At 43.8% G+C, this 21,478-nt stretch overlaps 1 protein-coding gene across 1 annotated transcript in view; it reads right to left on the bottom strand.

Moving 5' to 3' along the window:
* Nucleotides 1-20,094, bottom strand: part of SCARB2 (scavenger receptor class B member 2) — a 56,987-nt gene extending 36,893 nt beyond the window's left edge. Inside the window, exons 1-2 of the mRNA XM_033214384.1 lie at nucleotides 19,717-20,094; nucleotides 1,269-1,426 (exon numbers count right to left, since the gene is read on the bottom strand). Of these exons, the coding sequence (XP_033070275.1) occupies nucleotides 1,269-1,426; nucleotides 19,717-19,833 (275 nt within the window). The 5' untranslated portion in view covers nucleotides 19,834-20,094. The remainder of the gene's footprint in view (nucleotides 1-1,268; nucleotides 1,427-19,716) is intronic.
* Nucleotides 20,095-21,478: the final 1,384 nt, after the last annotated feature.

Here is a 21,478-nt window from a genome sequence, read left to right as displayed (position 1 = left end):
GAGGTCCTATTTGTATCCCCATTTCATAGATAAGGAAATGGAAAGCACAGCGAACTAGTAAGTTGCAGAAGTGGAATTCAAAATGGGTCATCTGACTCCAGATTCAGAGCATGAGCACCCAAGGGAGGAACTAGGATTAGTACTGATTCATAACCCATGAATCAGTCAGCAATAATTTATTGAGCAATCGATTACAACAGAATTTTGAGGCATTTTTATCATTCAGCAGTTCTGAAAAAGAAAGATCTTGTTGTCTGCTTCCTCTATTAATTTGTTTTCTAATTAGGTAAGGAGATCCTTTATTAGAAAGATATTGTATGGGGGAGGGAGAAGGTATTATAATAGGGAAAAGGGGAAGATTGCAACAGAGAAAATGCTCTGATTCAAGCATCTCCCTCTACTAATCATTTAAAAATGACTAAAGGGATCCTGATTCCCCAGTGTTTGAAATTGGTGGCCACCAGCAAAGACTCTAACAGACACTGCTACTTGCTTATTGCTTATACCCAGGATGGGTGGAGAAAAGGAGTGGGTAAGAAACAGAAAGATCTGTCCCAGACAACAGTAAATTCTGGAACTGCTTTAAAACTAGTTATGTGGGGAATGGAAATGGAGGGAGGCCCTAAAAGTCACTTAAGAGTATCAAGGTAGCCGGGTGTGGTGGTGCTCACGCCTGTAATCCCAACACTTTGGGAGACTGAGGCGGGAGGATCACTTGAGCCCAGGAGTTCAAGACCAGCCTGGACAAAATAGCAAGACCTCATCTCTACAAAAAAAATTATCTGAGTGTGGGTGGTGAACACTTGTAATCCTAGCTACTAGGGAGGCTGAGGCAGGAGGATCACTTGAACCCAGGAGTGGGAGGTGGCAGTGAGCTATGAGTGCTCTACTGCACTCCAGCCTGGGCAACAGAGCCAGACTTTGTCTCTTAAAAATAAAATAAAACAAAAAAAGAATATCAAGGGGCAACCTTAAAAGGGTCAGGGTAAGGAGTAACTCTTCATGGTTTAATAATCACAGTCTGCCAACTCAGGAGGAAACTGCTGCACTTCAAAACACAACATGCTGAGACTTGGCCCAGTCCACAAAGCCATTCTCTGCTGAGGTTTCACACACACATACAAAACATCAGCAGCGTTTCAGACAAAGAAATCAGAAACTGTGCTCCCACACAGCCCTGGAGCCCTGCTCTTGGGAAGAGGTAAGGACGCAGGCCATACTGGGGTCACTCTGTATTTCTTGCAAGACAGGAGGCGGTCAAGACTTACCTGTAGGTGTATGGCCCCACTTCTTCCACCCGAGGGGTCTCCCCTCTGAGGATCTCCTCTGGATTGGTGACATTGAAGAAATAGAACTGAGTATACACAGGCAGAGGGGGCTTCTCCCAGGAGTCAAAGGCCTCGGTACCATTCCTTAACACAATTTTCTAGGAAGAAAACCAAAAGATTTACAAAAATGTAAGGTAGTAGTTGGCTTTAAACCCAAGAAGCAGAGGAAGGGATGCCCCCTATTCTGACCTCCTAGATCACTATTTTAATCATTTCACAGGCATTCAATGGCAGTCTCCTGAGAATAGGGCCATATCTTACACCAACAGAGCCCACAGTTCTAATAAGTTAGAGAAGGTCTTCAATAAATATTTGTAAAGGGGCCGGGCCCAGTGACCCAGCACTTTGGGAGGCCAAGGCGGGCGGATCACTTGAGGTCAGGAGTTTGCGCTTGGTCAACACGGGGAAACCCCGTCTCTACTAAAAATACAAAAATCAGCTAGGTGTGGTGGCACGTGCCTGTAATCCTGGCTGCTCAAGAGGCTGAGGCAGTAGACTTGCTTGAATCTGGGAGGTGGAGGTTGCAGTGAGCCAAGATCGTGCCACTGCGCTCCAGCCTGGGTGACATAGCAAGACTCTGTCTCAAAATCAATTAATTAATTAATTAATTAATAATTGTAAAAGAAGGGTACTAAAGACAGCACATGGGCAGAAGCATGAAGCACAGTATTACCAAAACCTAGGCCACAGACTGAGTGCCTAAAGGGCCTGCTGGCTTTGTTATTTTTGAAGATTCCATGGATGGTGTATCTTCTGTAGAAGTTAAGCAATTCTGAAAAGCACTCCCAGTTTGCCCAGATGAGAGAAGAACAAGGGGAAGGGCCCAAGAAGGCCAGTTTTGGTCCTTCCATTTCAAGTCGAACCACATGCATCCCTACTACCTCTACCACCAGGCGCTTAAAATGTATTTTCTTATTGGATCCCCAAAAATCCTAAAATGGAATTGCCTATCCCCGCTTCAAAAACCAGGAGGCCTAGCCTCACTGAGGTTAGCTGACAACAGACACTGCACTCTGCACACAATCCCTCCTGCACGTTCCACCCCTGTTCTGCATTATAGGACGAATAATGCCCCCCATACTCTAAATTTCTAAGCTGAAGTCCTAACCCCCAATACCTCACAATGTGCCTGTATTTTGAGTCAGGGTCTTTAAAGAGCTGATGAAGGTTAAATGAGGTCATGAGGGTAGGCCCTGATCTAATAGGACTGATGTCCTAACTGGAGGAGGAAACTGGGACACAGAGAAGCACAGAGGGAAGGCCATGGGAAAACACGCGGAACTGACGGTCCTCCACAAGCCAAGGAGACAGGCCTCAGAAGAAGCCAACCCTGCCAACACCTTGATCTCAGACTTCTAGCATCCAGAACTATGAGACAAATTTCTGTTGCTTAAGCTACCCAGCCTGTTGTATTTGTTTGGGAAGCCCTAGCAAATTAATACACCACGGCTCCCCTAGAGTGAAGTATTCTTCCTGCCTCACTGACTTCAGGCTAGGCCAAGTGACTAGATTTGGCCAACAGGATGTGGGTGGAATGACAGTGCATCAATTTGCAGCTAAGGCCTTAAGATGCACAGCAAGTTTCTATCTGCCATCTCAGAGTTGCCACCCTCGGAAAAGAGAAGAGCAGGCCACAGGTAGCTGCTGATCCTTCAGCCTAGGTTCTAAAATGGAGATGTGTAGACTAGTCCTAAAGCTAACCAGAAACCTGGGGTCCAGCCTCGTTCCACTGAGCCAGCTGAGCCCAAACTGCAACCAGCCTGCACACCCACATACTGTTACAAGCAACGAGACTGAGGAGTTAATTGTTACTCACCATGGCAGCAGAGGCCTGATAAATACAGTGCCTGAAGTTAACAGAAACCTGACACCTGGTATTCCCATCTGTTAATGGAGAAAAGCCTTGTATTTTTACAGTAAAAACGACTGAAATACAAAAATAATATAAAAGCACAGATTGCAAATAAACCAAAATGTGAACTTTTGAGTGTTGAGAATTTGTATCAGTTATAATTCACGTCTGGATTAGGAGTCTTCCATTCACTGTTGCTTTTGTTTGGATTTTTACAACAGAAATAAATTACTTCTGTAAGCAGAAAAAAAAAAAGTTTCCTTACCTTTTTTTTTAAGTGAAAATCTAAGAAACTCAGATTCTATAGGATGTTATGGATAGACCCTAAGGCAGGGAGAAGGAGTGCACACAAAGAGAACCCACTTCATCTTGGCTTTCCTCTGTTCTTGCAAAACAAAGGCGAGCCTGATGCTGCCTCAGCTGCGGTCCACTCTGCTGCAAAGGCCCAGAAGCAGCCGCCCCGCCCCCACTCTCGGCTCTACCACACTTCCCTTCCTGTGACTGTCAGGACAGTTGAGTGAGCACTCTGTATTCCTGCCTAATTTTTCCTGACAAGCATCATAGTGTGTGAAGTTTCCAGTGAGAAAGGACTTCAGATCTCATTTATTTGTTCATGTGAAGAAAATCACCTCAGAATAAGGAACCCTGAAAGAATCAGCAAACAGAAATGAACAGATGGCTAACCTCCCGGGTTTATCTTGCTGGGCTGGCGTCCAGCTTATAGGCAACCATAAATCTAAAGACAAGTAAAAATGTTTCCAGAAAGAGGGGGTTACCAGAAGGAAGAGTAAACCCGGTTGTTCTGACATGTGTAAACAGTGTGACTTGAACTTGTTCCTCCAACCTTCAGGATAGAAATAAACATTTAGTACATTTGACTTCTTAATGAAACAAAGTAAACGAAATACTAACAAGAACAATAAAAACAGTCCCTGACAGCATGCCAGAATCACAATCAACCCAGACTGTGTTACAGCAGGGCTTCTCCTCTGTCTGCCTCCACCCCTACAGCCCTTCTCTGCCTGGCCACTTCTTAGCTGAGTCACCGGCACTCAGACAGATCCTCATAGCCCCTTTTACTCCATTCACATCTTGCCCTCAAGAGTGGTGGCTTTTCCTGCTCCTTTCATGTGTCTCTTTTCCTCCACCTTACAAGCTGGATGTTTGTCAGGAAACTGTCAATCCCAGAGTAGATCACGTGTTGGAGAGTGAGTGAGTGTGTGTGTGTGTGCACATGTGCGCGCATGCTCACGTGAATGCACTAAGTAGGAAGAGAGATGGGGAATGAGAGGACAGAGAGAAGTTGTAAATACAGCTGCCAACATTTCTAAAACAGTTGTGTCTTTATTTTTATTTTCTCACTTTCAGCTCAGAGAATGACAGTTACCATTCAGTTACCATTACTACCACGCCAGCTGCAATTTACTACGAGTCTGCTAAAGTCAGGTGCTATGCTAGGGGCTTTACAATGTACATTATCTCTGAGTTTTACGATGACACTACAAAATAAAAATCCCCATTTTGCAAACAAAGAAATGGTGGCACTGGCTGTCCCAAGTCACAAAGCCAGTAAGTGAAATCAAATCTGACCAAGTCTAGGTCTGCAGATTTGCTCACCCATGCAGCAGCTGCCACCCTATGGCACCCTGAGGGTAGAGTTGCCAGATTTAGCAAATAAAACCTGGGATACTCAGTTAAATTTGAATTTCAGATAAACAACAAATAATTTTATAATATGACTATGCCCCAAATATTGCATGGGCTACGTCAAAAATGCTTTTCTTTATAGGAGATGCATGCTGAAGGATTTAGGAACAAAGTGTATGATAGCTATAACTTACATTCAAATAATTCAAGAAAAAGTGCATCAGAGAGATAAAGTAAATATGGCAGGATGTTAACAACTGATACATCGGACTGAATCGAAATATCACACAAGACAGACTCATACTAAAACGTTATTTGTTGTTTATCTGAAATTCAAATTTAACTGGGTGTCCTGTATTTTATTTTAGTTGGCAACTCTAGCCCCAGAGGGACAGTGAAACTACGGAGCAGCCATAAGTTGGACCCTGAACTCTCAGGGTTTCCTGGAGTGTCACCCCCGCCATCTGGAGGAAAGGAAACTAGGGCAGCTGTGTGAGGTCACGGTCAGCTCCTGGTCAGGAGCCCACAGGTGAGGAACCAGGAAAGGGAGAGTTTAACTCCACAGTTTCCAGGTGGCCGTGCAGCCCCAGTATGCTAATGTGTCCAAAGAAAGCACCTCAACCTCCTGCCACAAGATGGTCCAGAGAGGGCTCTGTTTTGACTTAAACTTTTAATTTCTGCCCCTTCTATTTCTGATCCTCAGGGCATTCAAGTGTGCACTCCCAGGGGCTTGCTCCGCAAAGGAAGGCCTGAGAAACTAACAAATAGTAACCTCAGCCTCAAGACCGCGGACTGTCTGGCACAGGAAGTCATTCATTCCACCAGATACAATGAGCTAGTGTCCCCCTCAAAAGCGCCCTTTGCCAGTCTGAACAGAAAGCCATGGCTTGGGAACAACTGATCCTCCTCACTGAGGGTTCTGCTGTGGTGGTGACAGCCACCAGACAAACCTTGTAATCAGCTGAGTCTTCTTAGTTACACTAAATGAAAAAGCAGCATAAGGCCTTAAATCAGTTTTACAGTGTGAACCTGGATATTAACAGTGGCACTGTGGAGTCACAATATAACTGTTGCTTATTAATTTTAACCAAGATGAACATAAAGAATTTTTCCATGCACAATACCGTGGCACTACCACTAAAACAAAAATACTGGAAAATAATCAAGTTATGTGGTGAATTCGCAGTGTCAACAGCTTAAATTAATAATTCGGACTGAAAAACATATTTTTCAGTTAATCAGCCAATAGGTACCTACTGAGAGCTTTCTATGTGCCCGGACCATGCCCTGCAAACAGGCATAGGCCCTGTCTGTAAGAAGAAATTTAGCTAAGGACACAAAACCAACATGCATGTAACAGGGAGTGAAAAACGTGTAAGACCCAGTAATTCAGCCTAACAAACAGCTTATGCCTGAAACGATTTAGATCCTTCCAGTGGCATGGATCTGTGATAAAATTCCCCCATCTGAACACCTCACAGGCTGCTCCAAGACAACATGACCAAATGGACTCAGGATTTTCTCCCCTAGTTGATCACTAAGTCCTGCTTATTTCACCTCCTCCTCTTCCCCATTTCTACCCCAAGGCACATTTCATCCTTGGCTTGGACTGTGACAATACTGTATGTAGGCTCCTAACTGGTCTCCCTCTCTCCAGCCTTTGTCCTTTTAAACGCTTCATCCACCTCAGCCTTCAGAGAAGCCTGTCAAAAGTGCCTAATGGAACAGATACTCCAGCCCTGCTCAAAGGATCAAGTCCACAGTCCTTGACCTGTTGTGATCTGATGCAACTGCGTCACCTGTCGCTGTCATTTCCTGGTAGGCACTTTATGCACCAGCAACACGCAACCATCTACTGTTACCTAGCACCCACCATACAAATTCTCAGCCAGGGCCTTGGCCTGAGTCACTCACTGCCCTTCACCCAGAAGTCTCTGCAGGGCCCTTATCACTTCTACTTATCACTTCAGGGTCTTATCATTGCAGGGCCCTGGTTCACTTCTACTTGGGCTTCAGGGCTCAATTCAGAAGTGCCATCTCTCAGAAGGCCCCTCTGGGCTGTGTGTTTTCTCTCTGCTTTCATGAAACTTCACAAGTTTTATAAGCAAAATGTGTTTATTAGTCTTTAGTATCAGACTGGGTCTGATACTAAGGACTGTATCTTTTTCATGGATCCCCAGCACATAGCAAGGTTAGTTTCTTCATTATCCAAATTTTCTGTGACAAATATGATGGAATGGGTAGGGGGTGGATGGAATAACATTTACTTGGCACAGAAGGGACACAATAAATAATTAATGAAGAAACAAATGATACTGTAGCGTATAGCACAATGCTGTGCCAGGCATTCATCTTCTGCTGTTTACCTAGTTCTTCTTCGTAAAGTCTTCAGTGTGGCAAAATGCCACATATTCTAAATAATATGTGAGAAAGGTGATCTGAATAAATAAAGTCTGAATTTCAGTACTGCAGAATCAAGAAGAGATAGTAACTTTCTTAGCTGCAAATATTATTTTTCAAGGAGACATTTTGGCCTCCTTTCATAAATGGTTAAGACTAGTTTGGAATTAGCAGGGTCTATTTTTATGCATAATTAATACGCCAAAGGCACACAAACATTAGTTCTAAGTCTGTTAGATCTATCTTTAGCAATTTTGGTTTTAATAAATTTTTTATAATATCCTTTTTCATAGCAAGTATAGCATAGGATTTTCACGACCTTAAAATTGATGAAACTCTTTCATTCTTTCCATAAATATTAACTTAGCAATTGCTTTGTGCCAGCCACTGTTCCAGGTATTGGAGATATAACAGTAGACAAGATTTCCTACCTTCTTATTTTATTGGTGAATTCTAAAAACTCCTTGAGATAAGACAGAACAAACTAGACTTGTAAGCAATAAAATATCACATTTATCGAAGGGAAAAATACCTAGATATCATGATAAATTATCAATCTACAGAAATTTCTATATTCATATTAGAAGAGATGTTTAAAGTAGCAGATAACATTACTACAAATGTGTAGAAAAATCATGTGTTGCCTCCAATTTCTATTCACAAATGAGGCTACTGATTTTTGCTACTTTATTTTTTATGTATTCAGTTATTTATTTATTTTTGAAAGGAAGTCTCACTGTCGCCCAGGCTGGAGTGCAGTGGCATGATCTTGGCTCACCACAACCTCTGCCTCCCGGGTTCAAGCTATTCTGCTGCCTCAGCCTCTTGAGTAGCTGGAATTATAGGCATGCACTACCACACCCAGCTAGTTTTGTATTTTTAGTAGAGAAAGGGCTTCACTATGTTAGTCAGGCTGATCTCAAACTCCTGATCTCAAGTGATCTGCCCACCTCGACCTCCCAAAGTGTTAGGATTACAGGTGTGAGCCACCGTGGCCAGCCTGTTGTTACTTTAAATCAGGTAAATGCTATTCCATCCACTCCCTACCCATTCCATCGTATTTGTCACAGAAAATTTGGATAATGAAGAAAGTAAAACGAAGAAAATTTAAATCCCCTGCAATCCACATCATAGCTATTAACATGGGTTTACTTCCTCTGATCTAGTCATACATATGTGTATTTTAAACAAAATTGAGATCATATGTATTGTATCATTTTTTCACTCATCTTTTATGATGATCCTTGTTATTAAACAGTTTTTGAAACTGCTATTTTAATGTCTGTATATTAATCTGCTATATTAGTATATTTTATAAAATATACTAAATCAGTTTATTTAATCATTCTTTTACTACAGGAAATTTGTGTTGTTTTCATGCTGAAGTAAATGTTCTTGAATATATTCATCCAAATTAGTGAATCTTTTTTTTTTTTTTTGAGACAGAGTCTCGGTCTTGTCACCCAGGCTGGAGTGCAGGAGTGCAATCTTGGCTCGCTGCAACCTGTGACTGTCATGCCTCAGTCACTGGAGTAGCTGGGATTATAGGTGCACACCACCACACCCAGCTACTTTTTGTATTTTTAGTAGAGATGGGGTTTCACCATGTTGGCCAGGCTGGACTCTAACTCCTGGCCTCAAGTGATCCACCTACCTCGGCCTCCCAAAGTGCTGGGATTACAGGCGTGAGGCACCACACCCCGCCCAAATCAGTGAATAATTTCTTAGAATAGACTCCTAGATTGGGATTATTGGGTCTAGGGACAACAAGTTTTCATGAACTCATGAGCCTTTAAGTATCAACAAGTTGCTCCGGAAAGCAGTGTATGAGCAATCATTTCAGCATATCCATCCCAATATCAGTGTTTAAGGTTTTCAGAAATCTTTGCTTCTTTAGTAGTGGCAAAATAGCATCTTCTTGTTTGAACCTGCTTTTCTTGAATTACTGGAGGAACGTAATAGTTTTTACCATGTATGAAGTGAGACTGTTTTAAAACAAAAGTAAAAGAATCTTTCCCAGCATAAGCTTCCATTTGGGTACACAGAAGGCTGGTCAGAGGCAGAACTGAGAACAGCCTCTCTGTGCTGTGTGTAGTGAACACAGAGTCGCTGGCCAGGCTGACACCTGACCTGCAGATGAAGGAACAGATGCAGGCTGGATTAACTTGACTGCTGAACACTGACATGACTTAATACAGCCACAACCCAAGTCAGCCTGACAGCAATCTTTTGGGAAGGCAACACCATGAGTGGTTAAACCAGCTGTCCTGATATAAGTCACTTCCAAGTGATAAAAATAAGCACTCAGGGAATCCATTAGGCTTTCACAGGAATCAGTAAGACTTTTAAGGAAAGTTTCGGGACTCAAGAGCACTACTAGTTGTTCTTTAAGGTCAGTAAAGTGCTACTTAATAATTAAACGCAACTTAAGCATCCATGTTGCCATCTGCACAGTCTAAATTCATCCAGAGACAATGCAGACCAACTTGGAGAACTTGGCCTAATTGTGTATGGATGAAGTATTGGCCTTAATTGCATACTGGACTCCAGATTAATAAAACTCATCAAATGGCAAAACACAAATTGCTTTGCTTTGTTTTTTAAAATGGCTCCCTGAAATGAAGCAAACCCAACTCAGACTCTTGCAGTAATTTATTTTCACTGTTTACATAAAAGAAATAAACTGCCATTAACATTCTACTCTTATTCCCTCACCTTATTTTAACTCAGTAAAAATGTAGTGGCATTCATTTATTTATGTCACTGTTGCTTAACTCATTTTGATTTTGCAACTGTCATAGTTTTAACTAATGAGCGCTGATAGTTCAGATTCAAATGCTAGCTCATGGGTGGACTGTTACTTTGTTTATAAATTACAAAAAGGACAATATGGTAGAATGGCAATCCCCAAAAAACGTCCTGCTACAAAATACCCACTAACTTATTTTTGAAAGTTTCTAGGTGATTACAAATGTACAGCCAAGTTTGAAAACTGATGACCTAAAGGGAAAAAAGCAGCTACCAGATAGAAACCTAAACATAGAACCAGAGGAAAATTGGGGGCGGAGGGTGGAGGCTGGGGGAATATATATATATATATGGGGAGTGGGGAGGGTAGAGAGAAAGAGGATTTTCAGATGTGAATAAATAAGAAATCAGGTCATGGAAACAAGGCCCACATATACTGTGTGTAACTTACACAGCCAGTCTCATTATTTTGCAACCTGTTTGGTTGTGATTATATCTCTCAAATTTGAAATAAGTAATATTTTCATTACCTACCTATTTCTTTTTTTTTTTTTTAATACTTTAAGTTCTAGGGTGCATGTGCACAACATGAAAGTTTGTTACATATATATACATGTGCCATGTTGGTGTGGTGCACCCATTAACTCGTCATTTACATTAGGTATATCTCCTAATGCTATCCCTCCCCACTCCCCCCTCCCCACAATAGGACCCGGTGTGTCATGCTCCCCTTCCTGTGTCCAGGTGATCTCATTGTTCAATTCCCACCTATGAGTGAGAACATGCGGTATTTGGTTTTCTGTTCTTGCGATAGTTTGCTGAGAATGATGGTTTCTAGCTGCATCCATGTCCCTACAAAGGACATGAACTCATCCTTTTTTACGGCTGCATAGTATTCCATTTACCTACCTATTTCTATGTCTCCTCTTCCATTACCGTTGATTATCAGACATACAGTGTTAAAAGAAAATATCCTTAAAATGGGAACTGTGGGGGCTGGGAGGACTGGTGAGATGTTAGTCAAAGGATACAAAATTTCAGTTTGATATAAACAAATTCAAGAGATCTAACATACATCATGGTGATTACAGTGAATATGTTGGGCCAGGCACAGTGGCTCATGCCTGTAATCCCAGGACTTTAGGAGGCAAAGGCGGGAGGATTGCTTAAGCTCAGGAATTTGAGACAAGCCTGGGCAACACAGCAAGACCCCATCCCTACAAAAAAAAATTAAAAATTAGCCTGGCATGGTGGTGCATACCTGTAGTTCCAGCAAGTTTAGAGGTTAAAGCAGGGGGATGGCCTGAACCCAGGAGGTCAAGGCTGCAATGAGCCATGGTAGCAGCACTGTACTCCAGCCTGGGTGATAGAGAGAGGCCCTATCTCAAAACAAAAACAAACAAACAAACAAAAAATCCCAAAAATACTGTATACTTGAAAAATGCTGAGATTAGATTTGAAGTGTTCTTATCACAAAAGATAAGCAATTGAGATAATGCGTATGTTAAACAGCTTGATTTAGCCATTTCACTATGTATATCTATCTATATCTATATCTCTCTCAAAACATCATGTTGCATGCCCTAAATACGTATAACTTTGACTTGTCAATTAAAAAATGAATTAAAAAAACTGGGACTTGCAATGAGTGATTACATTAGTGTAACAATGGCACTCTGCCTCACACTCTCTCTGGAAAGTGTGTAAAATCCAGATGCTGAAGGGGCCAGATGGCTAGGGCAAATGAGTGACACAGGCCATGGGTTTGCACATTTGTTTGCATGTCAAACCCCAGCGGCAATATGCATTTCTACAAAGAAACATGCCCTCTCCCATTTCTGTTAAACCCATGATCCTCTCAAGCTATCTTCCATTTTCCTTCTTTTGGTAAGGAGTGTCAGATATAGAGAAATATTTCTCTAAGAAACACAACAGCACATGCACGACAACAGACACCTTCACTGGGCCCTGGGAGCCAATAAGGGCGCAAAGGACGGTGGGTGCTGTGGTCTGAATGTTTATGTCCCCTCAAAACTCCTTTGTTGATATCCTTACCCCCAAAGTGGTGAGATTAGGAGGTGATTAGGTTATGAGCATAGAACCCTCTCAAATGGGATTAGTTCTCATAAAAGGTACCCCAGAGAGCTCATTCGCCATGTGAGGTTAGACTGAGAAGTCCATGATCTATGAGGCAGTGGGCCCTCACCACACCCCAAATCTGCCGGGGCCTTGATCTTGGACTTCCCAGCCTCCAGAACTATAAGAAATAAATTTCTGTTGTTTATAAGCCACCCAGTCTATGCTATGTTGTGACAGCAGCCTGAATGGACTAAGACAGTGGGAAACAGGGAAGGCAGGTCTCTTCTAAGGGTCAGCCTCTTTTCTGCCCAGATGGCTACCACACAGAACTTGGTATGACGAGTACCAAAGAACATCCACATGTTTTAACAGAAGTTGGAAATCTGGACCAATGGGTGAAGTTTCCAGATTTTAAAGGTATAAATCTATACTTCATGAGACAAACATGTGACCACTGGCCTACAAAGTGGGGCAAAATGTGAGACTTAACAACAAAATGCAAACAAAATCATTTCCAAAGAAATTATTTTCTCTATTCATCCAAGTAATACTTACTGACCATCTATTGTGAATAAGACATTGCATTTGGCAGTAAGAAAAGACACAAAACCAAATACGACAGGACCTCTACCTTCAAAGACAGCTTTCACACTAGATTAAAATACCAAACTACGTCATACGGGTTGAAAATCCCTGCAGGGCTGAGGCTAGAAGGGAATTACTGAGTAATTCACTTATGGAGATATGAATGCTCTTGTCTACTTTGATCAGCACTCGGGGAAAGACAGGAGATTGTGAAACTGGAATTACTGATGGCCCAAACTCCTGTTTTTAACACTGGACTCACGGAAAGCCAAAATGACACAGTAAATGAAAGACACACCAAGAAAAATCCTGGTTGTTTGAAAACGTTAACAATATAGCTTCCAAACTGGCCTTACAGGAATATAAAACAGGGATATTATGTATTTTTTTAAATATTCTAAAAATCAAAATAATTAATTAAAGTGGGATCTCAAAGTGGGATCTCAGGACTCCTGGGGAGCCCCAAGACCTTCTAAGGAGGGGCCCACAAGGTCAAAACTATTTTAATACTAAGGTATCGTTTGCCTTTTTAATTATATTATTTCTCTGAGTGTAGAGTGGAGCTTTCCAGAGGCTACCGTGGTGTGTAATGATGTCATATTGGAATATGTGCTTGTGTATTCTTCTGTTTTAAACATTTCTCAAAAATACGTATCAGTTTCAAATTTTAATATTGTACATATCAATAGGTATAACCCATGGAAACGTAAGTTCTTTGGGGTCCTCAATAATTTTTAAGAGTATGAGGGGCCCAGGAGTTTAAATTGGATTATAAAATCTGTAAGGGTAGAGACTGCATCTTGTTTAGTGTTATATCCATAGGTCTTGGCACGCTGCCTTGCAAATGGTACACACTCAGTAAATACTTGTCAAATAAAAGAATGACTGCCAAAGCATGTACCTAAAGGTGCTTTTAGATACAGAAAGCAAACACCTAAAGTGGTCTTTACTTCCCTTGGTTGTTTTTTCTAGTCACCAGCTTGGATTAAAAATGGTCCGTTCCTTAGTGTATAGTGTATAGACAGTGCGTATCTTGATGATATGGCCAGGAATGTCTAGTCACTTGGCTAACGTCCTATGTTTTCATTAATGAGCTTATAACTCCACCTCCTGATTCTTCCTGGGAAACAAGCAAACGTCTGGCAGAACAGATGGCCCCTTTGCTGTGGCCTGACAGAATGAAATCTTGGATTTTATTTAACAATAAAACAAAGTAGTTTCCACAGGCGGGAACCTTCCCCTCCTCACCAAATAATATTTCCTTTAATGTAAACTTGCAGATTAATAGTAATTATTAGTAGTAATATCCTCAATTAGAATTACCATCTTAAGGAATGACGACATGGTCTAAAATAATCACTATACAAATATAAACAACTTTTAAAAAAATGCATATTCCCAAAATTGCAGATTACCATCCCACAGCAACCTGCCTCCAGTAATGGATATTATGATAAGGACTTTAACCTGGGTTCTGTTCCTAAAGAGTCTGATTCAGCAGGTCTGGGGTGGGGTCTGGTATTGTCTAAATCTTTGTAAGTGATTTAGATGCATCTCCTAGAGTCTAGGGGCTATGCTGACAAGTGTTAGCCTACTGTATTGTCTTAATCATTAATAAGGAATGCACTCATAGTCAACATGAATTAGTAAGACACTGAAAGAAACTTAATATGATTTTGATATCACAAGATCGTGTTTCTAAAAGCCAGGAAAGAATTTGGATAATTTTGCTTAGGAGTTAGAGAATCTTGCAAGGAAATTAATGACACTGCCTCTGTTTACAGCGCTATAGTTTCTTCCTGTGCTGAGCCGATCACATAGCTCCGTTATAAACTTGGAAAAGAGAAACTAGGAGATGAACGACGTCTATGAGAGGTCAGCAGCTGGAAAGTCACACTGAGGCCGGGCTGAGCAAGCCCGGATGAGTACAGAGCCAGGCTGAGTAAACAGAGGAGGCCTGTTGGAGAAAGCAGAGGAAAAAGTGGGAGACAGAGTGTGCCTGGTTCCTGCTGACTTTCCACTTTCGACTGTCCTCTCAGGAGGCCTTACTGTGCCATGGTTCTTGCCCTTTGATTTCTATGAGCTTCCCCTTCCAGATTTACAAAAAGAAAAAAAGAATCCCATCTTGCCTGAGCCAGTTTGAGTAGGCCTCAACTCCTTAAGAGAGCCAAGAAGTGGGATACATTGTGGTCTGTAAGGACAATGTGGCATGACAGGTGAGGGATGGCCATAGAATTTATTGTCCAAAGCAGAAATCTTTTGGAGGAAAGGAGATGTTAGTGATTACACCAGAACAACAGGTATACAGAAACCAGGTGGGACTAGTCCAGGCAAATGGGATGTATGGTCATCCTTGCGATGGGAAAAGTGGGTTCAGGATCAGGAGACAAGCTGGCACAGCTAGCTCTACCCCTCCCTCTCCATTTGACTTTAGATAAGTCACTTCTGTTCCAAGAGCCTCAATTTCCTTGACCCTAAGATAACAGATTTGAGATATCTTTACTGTTTTTTTCTGATCAAGAAAAATCTCAGACTAAGATAAGTCTTCTTTGAATAGAGGCAACTCAGGAGATGAGGTAGATATGCAAGAAGGAGTCCTTTAAAATTATATATAGCTGAATGCCTTTATATACACAGCAATAAAGATGTTTTACTGATTTGACTTTAAAAAACAAGATCCTGGCCGGGCGCGGTGGCTCACGCCTGTAATCCCAGTACTTTGGGAGGCCGAGGCGGGTGGATTACGAGGTCAGAAGATCAAGACCATCTTGGCGAACACTGTGAAACACCGTCTCTACTAAAAATACAAAAGAAAATTAGCCAGGCGTGGTGGCGGGCGCCTGTAGTCCCAGCTACTCAGGAGGCTGAGGCAGGAGAATGGCATGAACCTGGGGGGCGGAGCTTGTAGTGAGCGGAGATCGTGCCACTTCACTCACTCCAGCCTGGGCAACAGAGCGAGATTCCGTCTCAGGAAGAAAAAAAAAAAAAAAAAATCCCATATAGTCACTAATCAAAGCAATCTGGTTATCAGTGATTACATTTTACTTCTTCTTTTTTGTTTTGAGACAGAGTCTCGCTCTGTCGCCCAGGCTGGAGTTCAGTGGCGCCATCTTGGCTCACTGCAACCTCCGCCTCCCGGGTTCAAGCAATTCTCCTGCCTCAGTCTCCCGAGTAGCTGGGACCACAGGTGCCCGCCACCATGCCCAGCTAATTTTTATATTTTTAGTAGAGACAGGATTTCACCATATTGGCCAGACTGGTCTCGAACTCCTGACCTTGTGATCGGCCCACCCTGGCCTCCCAAAGTGTTAGGATTACAGGCATGAGCCAGCGTGCCTGGCCTATATTTTACTTCTTGAGGCTTCAGTAGAACAGCTCCAAAGTTGCTATGGCTCCCAAAAGAAACCAGCTGGTGCTGACTTGCCCAGAGCCTCAGGTCCAGACGAAGGGGAAGTGTATTTGTCCTGTTCATTGCATCTCTGAGACCTAATGCTACAGTCCTGCCTTGACCTGTGAAGAGGAAGTCAAAGGTGTAAACTAGACTCCCACTGGTTCCCTTGACAGCCCATCCCTTGTTGACCAGCCCTGACTGTGGCCACTTCTGCATCCCTATTACTGGCGAGACAGTCAAACTGCCAGCATGTCTGCAGAGATTAGGAGCGCACACTTAATATTCTGAACCGCAAAGCTGCTCTTAAAGGTCACAGGATCTCAGAAGTTTGGAGCTAGGAGGAACCATAGCTTGTATAATAAGTTTCAATTCACAGATGACAAATAATAGCTAAAGACATAACAAATGTTAACGTTCAGGCATTGTGTGACACTTGTGCTGGGTGCTTTATAGCAATCATATTTCATTCTTGTGACAACTCTATGAGGTAGGTATTCTTATCCTTATTATTCCTATTTTCAAAATGAGGATCCTGAGGTTTTGAGGGATTAAATAACTTGCCACTCTGCTTGTTCAGCTTAGTCCAAGAAATCCTTAGGGACAGAAAAAAAATGTTTGACTCAGTTCTGCTGATTCTCAGGACACTCTTCTTTCTATTAAAATGATCACAGGTGAGTCAAGAGGTATTTAATATGTATCTCAGGCACTGTGCCAGGTGTCAAGGCAGTTCACTGGGATACCAGATGAAATGTAACATAAACTCCTGCCTTTCCAGGCCTAAGGGAGGAAAAGGAACTGCTGGGTCTCTGCAAAGCTCTCTCTTCATGAAGGCCCAAATGCTTATAAGGAAATGCCGTATTAATGCTCATAATATCCCCTAGGAAGAGGGTGTGGGAAAAAGAGAAGAGAAGTACTATTATGCCTGTCTTGCAAATGAGAAAATTGAAGCAGAAACAATTACAGGCCTTGCCCAATATAAGGCAGTCACCACTGAGGCCAAGAATGAAACAAAATTGTCTTGGCTCCTTCTACTATATTCATTGGCCATAATTAAAAGTCTCTCTTATCTCTGGTCACTGCAGGGTTCAAGGACAATTATCATTTGAGACAACTTTTTGGATAGGAATTATCTTACTAAGTTTCCCACACCTACTCATTTGAATTTCATCCCTTTTCCCTCTCCCCTTTTTGATGCAGACAAGTCAGGGCACAGACAATCTTCAAATGAAAAACAAAGAATTGGAAATATCAGAGTAAATTATATTACAACTATATTAGAATCAAGTTATGAATGAATTCTCCCATAGTAATACTAGTGGCAATAAAGATGACTGCCATATATTGATCACCTATTCTGTGCCTGATACTATGCTAAGTGCTTTATACTTGGTCCTACAGTAATACACATGCAGAGACAAATACAGGTTTTGTGGGTCCCTTCTTAAGAAAAACAAAATTTGGGATACAGAATGAGGTACAGGGCTTTGGAAGGGCCTGTGCAAGTGAGGGACCCAAAGCTTAACTTTGCAAGTTTCATGGTAAATGCATCACTGTGCCCAAGTTAGCTAACAGCTCATATCCCCACTTTTACAAGCAATGAAATTGAGAACCAGGTAAGTTAAGTAACTTGACTTAAGTCATAAAGCAAAAATAGGATTTGAACATATGGAATCTGACTCCAAATCTCATGTATTTTCTTTGTGTGGCTTCTAATAAAAATAAAATTGCTATCATTTATTAAGCACTAACTATATCCCAGAAAGATCACACCTTAAGGTTATCAGAGTTATTTGACAAAGCGGATGTGATCATTAGTCCTTATTATTCCTATTTACAGATGGGGAAAACATGAATCAAGTAAGATTAAACAGCCCATGGTCACCCAGCTGGTACATGGTGGAAGCTAGGTTTCATGCCCAGGAGTGTAAGATCCTCATTCTTTCCCACTATCCCATGCTACCTACCACCCTACAGGTAATCCAGGAAAAAGCAAAACAGTGATGTGTGACTTACCTCTAATGACAACAGTATTTCCACATCTGTCCACTGAAACTAGCCCTGTCCTTTATTTTCATACAATACACTGTGCAGAACTCCTTAGCTGGGATTGAGCAGCTCTGAAAGTCCACTTCCCTGTACTATTACTTATCAGAACAGAGTCCATTCCTCATGGAGAAAACCACCTGGAAATACCAACACAAACTCAGGCCCCAGTCAAGTTGCCTTACAGCCAGCCCCTCGCCCAGAAAAATGGAGACACACAGAGAATCTAAGGGCTGGCTATATGGGAACCACGGGGAAAATCACTCATCCTATAGGGCTCCTTGAAACAGCCTTTCAAAGCCATATAAGAAATCTCACATATTGACTATAATTGGATTGCTTAACTCTAGTCACCCAAAGCAAGAGTCTACATCCTCAGACACAGCTCACCATGGATTTGGACATGGACAGGAGTAGAGAAAGGATTCCGTTTCTTTTTTCCCTGAACATGAGTACTCAGAGGAAACTGCCCCTCGAGATGCTCGGACAGTGGGCCTTGTCTTCCCTTGGCAATGTGAACTTTAAAAATTTCATTATGCTTTGCCATGGTGCTTTTTGAAAAATTGCCTTTAACTGCCAGATTTCAGGTACTCAATCACTTTTGGAAACTCAGTTAAAGGAATACATCCATTGCCACCTGGAATAAAACAGCTTTACTAACTGGAGAATGCAGGGATTCAAAGTAGACTAGGCCTGGGCTTTTTTATCTGGCCACAGCAAGTGCAGACCAGTGGGAGAAATGAAGCGTGCAGTTACGGATGCCAAAGGGAAAGGCTGCTGCTCCAGTGATGTTTTTCTTTCTTAAGGAAAAAATGATCCCAGTAACTCTCTCTTGTTCCTCTTTTGACACAGCTTGGTGGACGTGGGGGAAAGGGCAGATGAAATGACTAGTGAAATCAAGAGATGAAGTATTCTTAAAGGACTGGCTCTCCAGCCCAATCATCTAGAGGAAGAGACAAGTTCAGATTCTTGTAGGGAATCTAAATGCATCTGTGTCTGAAAATTATGGCCGTTTGAGAAGACAAGAATTCATGGTGAGACAAAGCAACACAGGCTGTTGGTACAAGACACAAAGCCACTAAGTCAGCGTTCAGCAAAGACTGATGGATGAAATGTCACACAGCCTAAAGGACTGGCCCAGCTACCAATTGCCCCTGCCCAACCCAAGAAAGCAAGAACACAATAGACCGCACACCCACGTCTCATCCCCAGGCGCACACCACTTCAAAGGCCACAGCAAGCAGACAACATAACCTGCCTCTTCTGCGGTGTCTTTCATTTAGTTCTGTTTCTTCAAGAAGTGGGAGGGAAACAAGTTTGGGCTCCCCTGAGATTGGGGTGTAGACGGAAGGAGTGCGGAGAGATGCAAACGACAGAGCACAACCGAAGGCCTTTTTAAAAGTCAGGATCTATAGCCTTACTTATTACTGTAAAGGGAACAGAGTAGGCTCCATCCTTCCACATCCTTCCCTAACCCTCGCCTACCAAACCCTGGAAGACAAGGACGCAAGAAGAGTTCTAGTGCAGAGGCTCTGCCCGAGTGCGGGTCTTCCCCATACAAGGTGCAGCAGCAGGGGTGGCGGGCGCGGGGGGTGCTGGAAGACTCCACCACACACAAACACACACAGCCCGCCCCGCCTCACCTTCTCGATACTCTGGTCCACAGCCTTCTGGAAGACCCGGGCTACCAGCAGCGTGATGCTGCTCACCAGCAGGAGCAGGGACAACGTCCCCGCAGTGTAGAAGCAGCATCGGCCCATTCTGTGCGCCGCTCACGGGCCGGGCCGGGCCGCACCCGCCCGGGATCCCACTGCAAGGAGGGAGGAGCCGCCGCAGAGGCGTTGGAAGACCCGGGACCCTTCGGCGCCGCGCCCTCCCGGCGCCCGGTTCGTGCGCGCAGCCTGGCGAGCGCGGCCCCGGGTGCACTGGGCGGATGGGGCCACCGAGGGACGGGCCCGGCCTCGGTTTCAGTTTCCTTCGCCCTGGAGCCGCGGCGCCCGCCTAGCGCAGCTCGGGAGAGTGCAGGGAGCGCGCAGGGACGTGACGTTCGCGGGCCGGGCTCGCCGCAACCCCGCGAGGCGACCGCCGGCGACTGCGCGGGGAGGCGGGCGGGGGCGGAGGCCGCAGTCATGTGCCGTGCGGCGTCGGCAGTGATTCGGCCCGCGCCCTCCCCGGCCGGTCCCCGGTGGCCCTGAGTGGCTGCGGCGCCTGAGCCAGGCCCGGCCGGGCGGCTCCCAGCGCCCTGCACCGCAGGCCCAGCGCTCGCTCCACCGAAATCGCCGAACCCGGTTCACACACTCATTTACTCATTCCGCAGATAGGTCTGAGGGCCTCCCATGGGCCACGCGCGGGGGAATCAAGGTGATTGGGACATTCCCCTGCTCTAGAGGCGCTCGCGAGTTTGCGGGGACACTGTTACCGCAATTAGAACACAATGTAACAAGTGCTTCTACTAGGTGCCTGCTGAGATCATGCCAGCAAGCACGTTCTGCCTGGATGACCTAGGGCCCTCACATTGAACTGGGGCCTGGGGGATGCATAAAAGTTTGTCACGTAAGGGGCATGTGCAACAAAGGAAGATGTGCAAAAAAGGGAGGAGAAGGCATTTCACGGAGAAGGAAAGGTAAGCAAAGGCATTGGGGGTGAAAGAGCAAAACCTGTAGGAAGCAAGAAGGAAGTTCCTTTTGACTGTAGGCTCAAGTGTTCAGGGTGTGGAGTCGGAGGTGTTGAGGCCCCAAGGAGTCAGACTTTGAAGGGCTCCTATCCTGTTGAAGAGGTGGAAGTTGGGAAGGAGCTTGAAGCACGCAGCGCTGGTGTTCTTGCCTGCTTTGCTCACTATCGTGTCTCAGACACCCAGGACCAAGACCTACACACAGCCAGGACTCAAGAAGTGTTAGGTAAATGAGTGTTTCTTCTATGCCAGCCCTTTACTAGGTTCTTTGCACAGTTCTACTCATTTAAGAACCTTGGCAGTCCTATGAATAGGAGGTTGTGTTTGTCCCAGCCCCCCAGAAACAGTCCCAGATGGGGGTACTATGCAAGAGAGTTTTGAGGGAAAACAGGGATCTGGACCTGGGATGCAGGTGTGCTCCTTGTGAAGGAAAGAGGCAAGCAAAGAAGGAAGGTTGGGTGGAAGGAAGCATTTGATACTGTATACAGTTCATGTCTAAAAAGTTCAGCAAGGTCATTGGGGTGGGGAATCCTTTAGCCAAATGGGCTTGTCCCAGAAGTCTGGCATCTCCCAGAAAGAGGCCTGTCTTAGTATCCCTGCTGTGCTCAGTCATGAGCTGGGAGCAGCCTTAGGAAGCTGGCCTTTGCAGCAACCTGGGGATAAATATCAGGGGATGGATTTCAGCAGAGCTCAGCAGTTGAGGTGGAGCCATTGGTCAATTATGCTGTCTACAC

The sequence above is a fragment of the Trachypithecus francoisi genome, unplaced genomic scaffold (genome assembly GCF_009764315.1).
Source record: "Trachypithecus francoisi isolate TF-2019V2 unplaced genomic scaffold, Tfra_2.0 Lachesis_group1, whole genome shotgun sequence".
Taxonomy (NCBI): domain Eukaryota; kingdom Metazoa; phylum Chordata; class Mammalia; order Primates; family Cercopithecidae; genus Trachypithecus; species Trachypithecus francoisi.
Note: the sequence above shows the minus strand (reverse complement) of the source record. Positions and strands in the feature narration are given on the sequence as shown.